At 38.2% G+C, this 13,063-nt stretch overlaps 1 protein-coding gene across 5 annotated transcripts in view; it reads left to right on the forward strand.

The window, feature by feature from the left end:
- CAB39L (calcium binding protein 39 like) overlaps window positions 1-13,063 on the forward strand; it is a 138,844-nt gene that overhangs the window by 75,757 nt on the left and 50,024 nt on the right. For all 5 annotated transcript variants that reach the window (XM_017873768.1, XM_017873772.1, XM_017873770.1 and 2 more), the window contains one exon: window positions 12,110-12,228. In XM_017873768.1, the coding sequence (XP_017729257.1) occupies window positions 12,110-12,228 (119 nt within the window). The remainder of the gene's footprint in view (window positions 1-12,109; window positions 12,229-13,063) is intronic.

Genomic DNA, 13,063 nt, shown 5'->3' on the forward strand with positions numbered 1-13,063 from the left:
AAAAATTAAAAAAAAAAAAAAAAAAAAGCAGGCCATGCGTGCCTGTGGTCCCAGCTACACAGGAGGCTAAGGTGGAAGAATCACGGTGGTTGAGGCTACAGTGAGCCAAGATTGTGCCACTGTACTCCAGCCTGGGTAATAGAGTGAGACCCTGTCTCAAAAGAAAAAAAAAAAAAAGCAAAACAAACACTCCAGGATCAGCTTTTCTGCTTTTCATTAAGCCATTTTGTAGTTCTACATTTTGTAAATGTTTATCCTCTAACAATCTTTTTCTATTCCCTGGACCTGATTAAAGTGGTCCTTGGCCAGGCGCGGTGGCTCCCATCTGTAATCCCAGCATTTTGGGAGACCTGAGGTCAGGGGTTCGAGACCAGCCTGGCCAATGTGGCAAAACCCCATCTGTACTAAAAATATAAAAATTAGCTCTGGCCATGGTGGCATGCACCTGTAATCCCAGCTACTCAGGAGGCTGAGGCAGGAGAATCGCTTGAACCTGGGAGGTGGAGGTTGCAGTGAGCCAAGATCGCACCATTGTACTCCAGCCTGGGCAACAAGAATGAAACTCCATCTCAAAAAAAAAAAAAAAGACAAAGAAAAAAAAGTGGTTCTTTACCTTTAGTTTTATTACTGTAAAAATATAACAGAAGTTGTAAAGCCTTAAAATGCCAGCTTTGACTGTACTTCATACATTTAACAATTTGAAATGCTTACTATGCATGTCAGCCATTGATTTTATTTAATTATATTTGGTCTTGATTTTATTTGATTGTTTATATGTTTCGTGCTCATCACTGGACAAATTAAAGAATTTACAATCTCAGGTAGGGAAATACTATGTCATAGAAAATGGAATTTTATGTTATCATTACCCTATTGCCCTCCTAAAATTAATGAATATAAGCTTTAGAAGGCCTTTATCCTAAAGAGAAATGTAATTTATGGGTGATTAAAAATGGCATTTGGCATCAGGCTCTTAATTAGATGTGAAACCTGTTAATTATTTGTAATAAAATTAAGTCAGTGACCATTAGTTTGATCGTACCAGACATTTTAAGGAATGTAATCTGCATGAGGATGAAGGCTGCTTGTGCTGTGTATAACATGTTGTGTCTGCCCGCTCCCTGTCTTTTCTGGAGAATACGCCCTCCTTCTCCACTCACATGGTTACCATGGGAACAACCATTTTGAGTGACATGACACCCTGGACAACATACAGCTGAATGACCTGCAAGTGGATATCTGACCAAAAGAGGGCCAGAGGCTTTCTGCAGGAATTCTGGAACTAGAACTGAGACAGAACCCCAGTATCTAGCCAGATGCTAAAGATACTGAATGCAGTTTTTCCATCAGTGGCCATATTTTTCACTATGTGGACTAAAGAAACAGAAGACGCCAGCCTGCAGAGAAAATAGAATGACAAAGATATTGGGGCGGGGGGTAGATAATCTCCCATATAAATTCCGACAGATGGATTTCATGTAATATGTAAATTTAATTATATTTCAATTTTTTTGAGAGCAACTTTGAGCTAGCTTGTACTTTCATTCCCTGTATCTTTCCCAATATGTATAAATTAGTTCAATTTGAATTTTAGTCCCCAGCAAGATCCCTCATTAATCCGTTCAGTGGCCACCCCTCACCCTGCAGACTGTTCTGCCTCTCTACTTCTGCTACTGAAATTCAGCATAACCATTTGCTCCCACCCACCTCAACTCCCCCGCAACACACCAGCAAGAATAGAGAAGTCCATGACTTCAGTGGCTATAAGTTTCATTTTTTAAAATTATGATACAATTTATAAATAGTAACATTCACCCTTTTTAGTGCACAGTTCTGTAATGAAGAACGGTTCCATCACCCTAAAAAATTTTCCTATGCCGGCAGGGCGCAGTGGCTCATGCCTGTAATCCCAGCACTTTGGGAGGCCAAGGTGGGCAGATCACAAGCTCAGGAGATCGAGACCATCCTGGCCAACATGGTGAAACCCTGTCTCTACTAAAAATACAAAAATTAACCAGGTGTGGTGGTGTACACCTGTAGTCCCAGCTACTTGGGAGGTTGAAGCAAGAGAATTGCTTGAACTTGGCAGGTGGAGGTTGCAGTGAGCTGAGATTGTGCCACTTCAGCCCAGGTGACGGAGCAAGACCTCGTTTCAAAAAAAAAAAAAAAATTATCCTATGCCTCTTTGTAATCAGCTCCTTTTCCTGTCCCCAGCCTCTGGCAACCATTGATCAGTTTTCAGTCCTTATATTTTCACCATTGCAAAAAGATTGGGTAAACAGAATCATATGTATGTAGCCTTTTCAGCCTGGCTTCTGTCCGCATAATGCATTTGAGATTCATCCATGTCGTTGCCATGTATTAGGAGTCTGTGGCTTTTTATTGCTGAGTAGTAGTCCATTGCATGGATGGACCACAGTTCATTTATCGATTCCCTACGTATAGGATATTTTACATATTTCCAGTTTCTAGCAATTACAAATAAAGCTGCCATAACCATTTATGTATAGTATTTAGTGTGAACATAGCTTTTCATTTCACTTAGATAAATACCTAGGAGTAGGGCTTTTGGGGAATGTCAACTTTTTGTTTTGTTTTGTTGTTTTATTTCAGCCATTCTAATAAGGGTTTGTGAGATCTCATTGTGATTTTAATTTGGATTTCCCTAATGACTAATGATGTTGAGCATCTTTTCATGTACATTTTTGCCACTATATCTCTTCTTTTATGAAGTATCCAGATCTTTTGCCCCCTTTTAATTTTGTTGCTGAATTTTGAGAATTCTTTATATATATTCTGTATAAAAGTCAATGGCTTATGTTTTAAAGTGGGTGTTTTCTAGTCTCTGCCTTCTTTTCTCATTTCCCTTTTCTCATCTATGCTATCCGTGAGGGATGCTCTTTTTCAGCAATTATTCTGGTTGGTGTGACTGCTGTTCACCACCTATTTCTTCCCTCCTTTTCTCTTTTCTTATTTGATTTTAGTTAATACTTCCATATATATCATTCATTCAGCAAATAATTGTGGAGCATTTCATGTTAAAGCTGACTTTTTTGAATTTGCCAGCAAACACAAGGGCTGCTTCTTCAGGTTTGGGATCTTATTGGTTACATTATATGTAACCTGAGAATTGCCAGCTAATTTTTGGCATTTGGGGTCATTTCTGGATGTTGCTTCTTTATTATCAAAGTTATTTTGAGAGTTTTTTTTCTTTTTTTCTGGCCACTCCTGAGTCCAGGACTTGCGATCTGGCAACCTGCGGGTTGCAAAAAACTGGTTTTGAAATAGTTAAGGTTTCACTCCAGTTAGATTTGGCATGACAAATTGATAGCTACAAAGATTAACGTGTAATGTAGAGATCATTATTCACCAGCTTGTACCTGTTTCAGTGTTCTGTAATCCTTTCTATTCTAATCCTTTCCTCTGTTTTGGGAATCGGTCCCCGGTAGCAGAACTTGTTTTTGTTATCCACAGGGGGCTTCCTTTGCCTTTGCACCCATTTGCTAATGAACTAGAAGAATGTTTTCCTCTGTGTAAAAGTTGGATAGAGTCCTGTGGAGCTTCATTTCTACTGTTCACTGGAATGCTGTATGGAATGTTCTTGTGGCATTTCACTGGGAAGTATGAAAAACATGTTCCTATGACATTTCAAAGAGGGTTGATATTTATTCTGCAATATTACACTGTAGGGTCTAGAAAGTTTGAACAAAACATGATTTCTTTCATTTTAAAACCAATTTATGCTTACAGCTATATCTTTTTTTATACAGCAAATATAGTCTTTAACATCAGTATAGTCTTTAACCATCAGTGGCATGATCTTAGCTCACTGCAACCTACACCTCCCACCTACACCTCCCAGGCTCAAGTGATCCTCCCACCTCAGCCTCCCAAATAGCTGGACTGTAGGCGTGTGCCACTACACCCAGCTAATTTTTGTATTTTTTTTGTAGAGATGGGTTTTCACCATGTTGCCAAGACTGATCTCAAACTCCTGGGGTTCAATTGATCCTCTAGCCTTGGCCTCTCAAAGTGCTAGAATTACAGGCATGAGCCACCATGCCCGGCCTGTAAACATTTTTTCGTGTTTTTAAATTATGAGAGCAACTGATTTTGAAGTATCCTTTTCAATTGAAGATTCACTTCCTAATTGGTTTTTGTGTGAACATAAGTTTTCATTTCTCTGTGATAGATGCAAAGAGCACAATTGCTGTTAGGGTTAGCTGCATGTTTAGCTGTTTCAGGAACTGCTAAAGTGTTTTCCAGATTGGCTATACTGTTTTACATTTCCACCACAATCTATGAGTACAGTTTCTCTTCATTCTTGCCAGCATTTGATGTTGTTGCTGTTTTTTACTGTAGCCATTTTGATAGGCATGTAGTAATAGTTCATTGTGGTTTTGATTTTCATTTCCCTAATGGCTAACGATGTTGAACATCTTTTATGTGCTTGTTGCCATCTGTATTTCCTCTTTGGTAAAATGTCTCTTCATGTCTTTTACCCATTTTCTCTTTTTTGTTTATTTTTATTTTATTTTTTAAGTAGAGATGGGGTCTTGCTATGTTGCCCAGGCTACTCTCAAACTTCTGGCTCAAGCAATCCGCCTGCTTCAGCTTTCCAAAGTAATTTCATGACTGGGATTATAGGCACTAGCCACCCCACCCAGCCTTTTGTCCATTTTCTAGTTAGATTGTTTGTTTGTTTGAGGCAGGATCTTGGTCTGTTGCCCAGGCTGGAATTCAGTGGCACAATCTCAGTTCACTGCAGCTTCTGGCTCCAGGGCTCAAGTGATTCTCGTGCCTCAGCCTCCCGAGTAGCTGGGATTACAGGCATGCACCACCACACCCGGCTAATTTTTGTATTTTTAGTAGAGACAAGGTTTCACCATGTTGGTCAGCCTGGTCTCAAACTCCTGATCTCAGGTGATCTGCCTGCCTTAGCCTCCCAAAGCGCTGGGATTACATGGATGAGCCACCATTCCTGGCAGATTGCTTGTTTTTTATACTATTAAGTTTTTTGGGCTTTGGTTGGGGGGTTGGGTTTCGGAGAGAGGACATTTGGAGAGCATGGGTTGTTTTTTTTTTTAGACAGAGTTTCACTCTTGTTGCTCAGGCTCAAATGCAATGGTGCGATCTCAGCCCACTGCAGCCTCTGCCTCCTGGGTTCAAGTGATTCCCCTGCCTCAGCCTCCCAAGTAGCTGGGATTACAGGTGCATGCCACCACACCTGGCTAATTTTTGTATTTTTAGTAGAGATGGGATTTTACCATCTTAGCCATGCTGGTCTCGAACTCCTGACCTTGTGAGAGCATGGGTTTTTATTTATTTCCTTTTCTCTTTTAATTTTGTGGGTACATAGTAGACAGTGTATATGAGATATTTTAGTACAGGCATATAATGTGTAATAACCACACCATGGAAATTTGGGTATCCATCCTCTCAAGCATTTATCCTTGGTGTAGTTACTAGATCTTATTCATTGCTTCTATTGTTTTTTGTACCCCTTAACCATCCCCATCCCCCATACACATACTCCCCTACTACCTTCCTAGCCTCTGGTAACCATGCTTCTATTCTTGATTTTCATGAGTTCATTTGTTTTAATTTTTAGATCCTGCAAATAACTGAGAACATCTGATGTTTGTCTTTCTGTGCCTGGTTTATTTCACTTAACATAATGACCTCCAGTTCCATCCATGTTGTTGCAATGATAGAATCTCATTCCTTTTTATGGCTGAATACTACTTTATTGTATATAGGTACCACATTTTCTTTATCCTCATTTTGTCATCTGTTTTTGGACACTTAGGTTGTTTCCAAATCTTGGCTATTGTGAACAATACTATTAACAAATACAGGAGTGTAAATATCTCTTTGATATACTGATTTCCTTTCTTTGGGGCATATACCTAAGAGTAGGATTGCTAAATCATATGGTAGCTCTATTTGTAGTTTTTTTTTTTTTTTCTTTGAGATAGAATCTTGCTCTGTCGCCCAGGTTGGAGTGCAGTGGCGTGATCTTGGCTCACTGTAAGCTCCTCCTCCCGGGTTCACGCCATTCTCCTGCCTCAGCCTTCCGAGTAGCTGAGACTACAAGTGCCTGCCACTAGGCCCTGCTAATTTTTTTGTATTTTTAGTGGAGATGGCGTTTCACCGTGTTAACCAGGATGGTCTTGATCTCCTGACCTCGTGATCCGCCTGCCTCGGCCTCCCAAAGTGCTGGGATTACAGGCTTGAGCCACCACACCCGGCCTCTATTTGTAGTTTTTTGAGGAACCTCCAAATTGTTCTCCATAGCAGTTGTACTAATTTACATTCCTACCAACAGCATATGAAGTTTTCCTTTTCCCCACATCCTCACCAGCAACAGTTGTTACCTGACATTTAGATGAAAGGCATTTTAACTGTGGTGAGATGATATCTCATTGTAGTTTTGATTTGCATTTCTCTGATAATCAGTGATGTTGACCACCTTTTCATAGAAGGCCTGTGTTCTGGATGTTGTCTTTTCACTTTGTTGATTGTATCCTTCACTGTGCAGAAGCTTTTAAATTTGATGTGGTCCCATTTGTCCATTTTTGCTTTGATTACCTGTGCTTATGGGGTTTTGCTCAAGAAGTTTTTGCCTAGACCAAGGTCATGGAGAGTTTCCCCAATATTTTCTTTTAGTAGCTTCACAGTTTCATAGATCTTAGATAAAAGTCTTTAATCCATTTTGATTTGATTTTTGTATGTGACAAGAGATAGGGGTCTAATTTCATTCTTCTGCATATGGATATTCAGTTTTCTCTGCATGATTTGTTGAAGACTGTCTTTTCCCCTCAATGTATGTTCTCGGCATCTTTGTAAAAAATGAGTTCACTGTAGGTGCGTAAATTTGTTTCTGGGTTCTTTGTTCTGTTCCATTGGTCTGTGTGTCTGTTTGTATGCCAGTACCATGCTGTTTGGTTACTATGTAACTCTGTAGTATAATGCAAAGTCAAGTCATGTGATTTCTTCAGTTTTGTTCTTTGTGCTCAGGATGGTTTTGGCTATTCTGGGTTTTTTGTGGCTCCATGTAAATTTTGGATGGTTTTTTCTATTTCGATGAAGAATGTCATTGGTACTTTGACAGGGATTGTACTGAATCTGTAGATTATGTTGGGTAGCATGAACATTTTAACAATATTGTTTCTTTCAATCCACGGACATGAATATCTTTCCTTCTTTGCATGTCCTCTTTAATTTCTTTCATCAGTTTTTTTATACTTTTCATTATGGAGATTTTTTACTTCTTTGGTTAAGTTAATTTCTAGGTATTTATTTATTTGTTGCTATTATAAATGAGATTTCTTTTTTGATTTCTTTTTCAGCTTGTTCACTGTTAGCACATAGAAATGCTACTGATTTTGTATGTTCATTTTGTATCCTGCATCTTTATTGAATTTGCTCATCAATTCTAATAGTTTTTTTGTGGAGTCTTTAGTTTTTTCCAAATATAAGGTCATATCATCTGCAAACAAGGATAATTTGACTTTGCTCTCCCAATTTGGATGCCCTTCATTTCATTCTCTTGTTTGATTGCTCTGGCTAAGACTTCCAATATTATGTTGAATAATGGTGGTAAAAGTTGTCATGTTCCAGATCTAACATCTGCTACTGTTATATTGGGATCTATCTCTCACTTTAGCTCTAATAATATTTGCTCTTCATTTCATTCTCTTGTTTGATTGCTCTAGCTAAGACTTCCAATATTATGTTGAATAACAGTGTTAAAAGTTGTCATGTCCCAGATCTAAGATCTGCTACTGTTATATTGGGATGGATCTCTCACTTTAGTTCTAATAATATTTGTTTTACATATCTGGATGCTCCAGTGTTTGGTGCATATATATTTACAATTGTTATATCCTCTTGCTGAACTGACCCCTTTGTTATTATATAATGACTTTCTTTGTCTCTTCTTACAGTTTTTGTCTTGAAATCTGTTTTGTCTGATGTAAATATAGCTACTCCTCCTCGGTTTTGTTTGTTTGTTTTCATTAGCATGGAATATCTTTTTCCATGTCTTTATTTTCAGTTCATGTGTATCTTCATAGGTGAGGTGTATTTCTTGTAGGCAACAGATCATCTGGGTCTTGTTGTTTTCATCCATTCAACCACTCTATGTGTGTGTGTGTGTGTGTGTGTGTGTGTGTGTGTGTGTTTGTTTTGTTTTTGTTTTTTTTTGAGACAGGGTCTCTCTCTGTCATCCAGGCTGGAGTGCAGTAGCACAGTCACAGCTCACTGAACCATTGACCTCCTGGGCTCAGGTGATCCTTACACCTCAGCCTCCCAAGTAGCCACTCTGTGTCTTTTGATTGCAGACTTTAGTCCATTTACATACAATGTTATTACTGACAAGTAGGGGCTTACTCCTGCCATTTTGTTATTTGTTTTCTGGTTGTTTTTTATTGTTTCTTCCTTCTTTTCTTCCATTCTGTCTTCCTTTTAGTGAATGTGATTTTCTCTGGTGGTGTGCTTTAATTTCTTGGTTTTTATTTTTTGTGTATCCATTGTATTTTATTTGAGGTTACCATGAGGCATGCATATACCATCTTATAACCCATTGTTTTAAGCTGATGACAACTTAATACTAATTACATAAAGAAATGCACAGAAAGAAAACTACTAAGAGCCCTACATCTTAACTTCCTCCCCTGCTTTTAACTTTTTGTTGTTTCTCTTTATGTCTTATTGTACTGTTTATACCTTGAAAAGTTGTTAATATTTTTGGTTGGTTCATCATTTAGTCTTTCTCCTTAAGACAAGAGTAGTTTACACACAACCATTACAGTGTTATCCTATTCTGTGTTTTTCTGTGTGCTTCCTATTTCCAGTGGATTTTATACCTTCAGATGATTTCTTCTTGCTTATTAACATCCTTTTCTTTCACATTGGAGAACTACCTTTAGCATTTCTTGTAGGATGGGTCTAGTATTGATCAAATCCCTCAGCTTTTGTTTGTCTGGGAAAGTCTTTAATTCTCCTTTGTGCCTGAAGGGTATTTTCACCAGATATACTATTCTAGGGTAAAAGATTTGTTTCCTTCAGCACATTAAATATGTCATGCCACTCTCTCCTGGCATGTAAGGTTTCCACTGAAAAGTCTGCTGCCTGATGTATTGCAGCTCCATTGTATGTTATTTGTTTCTTTTCACCTGCTGCTTTTAGGATTTTTTTTTTTTTTTTTTTTTACGTTGGGAGTTTGAATTAAATGCTTTGAAGTAGTCTTCTCTGGTTTAGATCTGCTTGGTGTGTTCTATAACCTTCTTATATTTGAATATTCATATCTTTCTCTAGGTTTGGGAAGTTCTAGGATATTATCTCTTAGAGTAAGTTTTTTTACCCCTATCTCTTTTTCTACCTCCTCTTTAAGGTCAGAAAGTCTTAGATTTGCCTTTTTTAGACTATTCACTAGATATCGTAGGCATTCTTCGTTGTTTTTTATTCTTTTTTCTTTTGTCTCCTCTAACTGCATGTTTTCAGATAGCCTGTCTGCAAGCCACTAATTCTTTCTTCTGCTTAATCAATTCTGTCATTAAGAGACTCTGATGCATTCTTCAGTATGTCAATTGCATTTTCAACTCTAGAATTTCTACTTGATTATTTTTAATTATTTCAATCTCTGTATTAAATTTATGATAGAATTCAGAATTCTTTCTCTGTGTTATCTTGAATTTCTTTGAGTTTCCTCAAAACAGTGATTTTGAATTCTCTGTCTGAAAGGTCATATATCTCTGTTCTCCCAGGATTGGTCCCTGGTGTCTTATTTAGTTCAATTGCTGAGGTCATATTTTCTTGGATGGTGTTAGTGCTTGTAGATATTTATCAGTATCTGACAGGACAGTGAGATCTAGGCAATCTCATTAATCCTTAATTTCCTTATTTATTATATATATATATACATATTTACATTTGTACATTTTATAAAACATATATTATAAATCCTTGCTTTCTTTTTTATTATATGTATATTATAAGGTTGTTGTATGCATGCCAGAAAAAAATTAACAAAAAGAATATGAAATTTTAAAAAATAAGGTTGTTGTGGAAATTGGATAATACCTGTAAAGCCCTTAGCATAAGTGCCTGGCACAGAGTAAGCACTCAGTATTTGCTGCTGTGAAGGTAGAGGTAGAGGTAGTAGGGAAGAGGAGGTACTGATCAATGTGGCAAAGGACATGGTTGTAGTACAGAGAGTGGCACTCATCCCAGAATACTCCTGAACTGAATCTTAAAGAACGACAGAGTTCATGAAAAATGAAAGAGCATCGGCAAAGATATAGAACCATAAAATGTTGTGTATATGTGGTGCAGCAATTTGGTGCTAATAGAACTTGATGTAGGAATTGGAAATGATAGTTAGCTGATGAGACTGGAAAACTTGGCCACTGTCAAGTCATTGAAGGTATTGGACTTTTTTTTTCTTTCATTTATTTTTGACATGAAGTCTTGCTCTGTTGCCTAGGCTGGAGTGCAGTGGCACGATCTTGGGTCACTGCAACCTCTGCCTCCCAGGTTCAAGCAATTCTTCTGCCTCAGCCTCCCAAGTTGCTGGGACTACAGGTGCGCACCACTACAGTTGGTTAATTTTTGTATTTTTACTAGAGATGGGGTTTCACCATATTGGTCAGGCTAGTCTTGAACTCCTGACCTCCTGATCTGCCCCCCTCAGCCTCCCAAAGTGCTGGGATTACAGGTGTGAGCCACTGCGCCTGGCCTTTTTGTATTGGACTTTGTTCTAAGCAAAAGGGAGACGTTGAAGAGTTTAAGGAGAGAGATGGCATGGTCAGATTTGCATTTCTAGCTAGCTCACTCTGATAGGGTGAGGATGCTTTGAAGTGGAGACAGTAACTTAAGCAAGCTCTTTAATAGTTCATTTGAGAGATGATGGCCAGAACTAGGGCCATACTGATTGAGAATGCAATGTCATTGTATTATTATGTTCTCACACTGCTGTAAGGAAATACCTGAGACTGGGTAATTTATAAAGGAAAGAGGTTTAATTGACTCACAATTCCACACTGCTGGGGAGGCCTCAGGAAACTTACAATCATGGCAGAAGGGGAAGCAGGCACAGACCTTCACATGGCAGCAGGAGAAAGAAGAGTGAACGAACAATGGGGAAAGAGCCCCTTATAAAACCATCAGATCAAGTGAGAACTGATTCACTATCATGAGAACAGCATGGGGGAAACCACTCCCATGATCCAATCACCTCCCACCAGGTCCTGCCCTCCACATGTAGGGATTATACGGATTACAATTCATGATGAGATTTGGGTGAGGACACAGAGCCAAACAATAGCAGTCATTCTTGTATATATTTTTCATATAGTAAACTCAGGTCCAGTCCAAGATTTCTTTTGGAAAACTAGGCTAGACAGGTTGTAAGGTATATGAGAGTGCAGGTCTTGTCCATGAGGACTCTAAGAAGCCCTATCCATGATTCCGTATCTGGTTCCTCTGTCTCACTGATTCAGTGATCTCTTCTATTCCTGTAGGCTAGATATGATTTGTTATGATCACCTAGATTAAATACTTCCACCTAATGGAAAACCCACTTTTTTTTTTTAAATCAAGGCACTAGGGTGAAGAAGAGTGAATAAAGTGATAACTTGAAGGCAAAAAATACTATGAAGTAGATGTAAGAAAAGGAATTTGATTTTAACCTACATTTTATTAAAATCTTATTTTCTTCATCTATTTTCCTTCCTTATTCATGAAGGCTTAAAAATGATAATCATAATTTTTTTCTTGCATAAAGGTAGACAGTGAAAAAACAAAGAATTCAGTTCTGTTGTATTCACTTTATGTCCTTCTGCGCTCTGTGGGAAATGGACTTCCAGTTGGTCAAATTTCCCCCAGCACAAATCCTGCGGCAAGGAGCTGCATCCATTTTGTAGACTGTGTTTGCATGCACAGCTTGTTAGGGGTCTATGGGAAGAGTAAGTTAACGTTTTTTGCATATTAGAAAGGATGGTACCATTTCTGTCTGTGTGTGTATGTGTGTATGTATATATTCCACATACTATACAATTCATCCATTTGGAGTGTACAGTTTAATTGCTGTTTGTTTCTTTAACAGGGAAAAAAAGATGTGACCCAGATATTTAACAACATCCTGAGAAGACAGATAGGCACTCGGAGTCCTACTGTGGAGTATATTAGTGCTCATCCTCATATCCTGTTTATGCTCCTCAAAGGGTAGGTACATGGCTTCCTTTCAAGTAGGGCTAAGTTTTTAATAGTTGTTAAAAGTACATAGCATTAACCTCATTTGAGATATGATCAGTTCCCTTTTGGAACTGCAGTAAAGATATTTGTCTTGCGTGAGGTCAGCCCTCTAGATCTGTCTCTGTGATTACCTAGGCTGCAGCAAAATCCTTTCTTTGCACCTTAATGTTTCTAAATGTTATGTTTCCATTTACTGCCTTCCTTTCCCCCACAGTTCTGCTATTTCTGTCTCTTCCTATTACAGTATTGCTTATGCTTCCCTATCTGCCCTATTCGTAGCTGCCCACTTACCCTTTTCCTGACTGCATGAGACTGAAGTCCTCAATATACACACAAACACACACATATATATTCTGCTTCTGGGAACTGAAATACAGATATGAGAGTTTTTCCAGTAGCTAGCATCTGCCAAGGTGAATGTATGTGGGTCTATAGGGAAGCTATAAAACTGAAGTTGAGCTAGGTAATAGAATCCCTGATTATTATTTTTATGTACACTTATTTATAAATGTTTCTTGGGCATTTGGGGGCTACTCTGAATCATAATGACTGGAGATCTGGGTGTAGCAAAGCTTGAGGACAGCAGATCATCTTCTTCCTCCCCTTGTCTTTCTACTCCACTATCTTAAACCAGCATATCTCTTTATTTTATTGTATTCCTGTTTTCAATCCTGCTGTTTCATACCTAGTCCATCTCACCTGTGTTCATTTTCTCTCTTGTACATTTTAAATATTTAATTGTATCAAAATAATACATTGTTTAAAAATCAGATATATCAATGAATAGTTCTTTGCCTCTTTCTTT

Source organism: Rhinopithecus bieti, unplaced genomic scaffold (assembly GCF_001698545.2).
Source record: "Rhinopithecus bieti isolate Rb0 unplaced genomic scaffold, ASM169854v2 scaffold_7398, whole genome shotgun sequence".
Taxonomy (NCBI): Eukaryota; Metazoa; Chordata; class Mammalia; order Primates; family Cercopithecidae; genus Rhinopithecus; species Rhinopithecus bieti.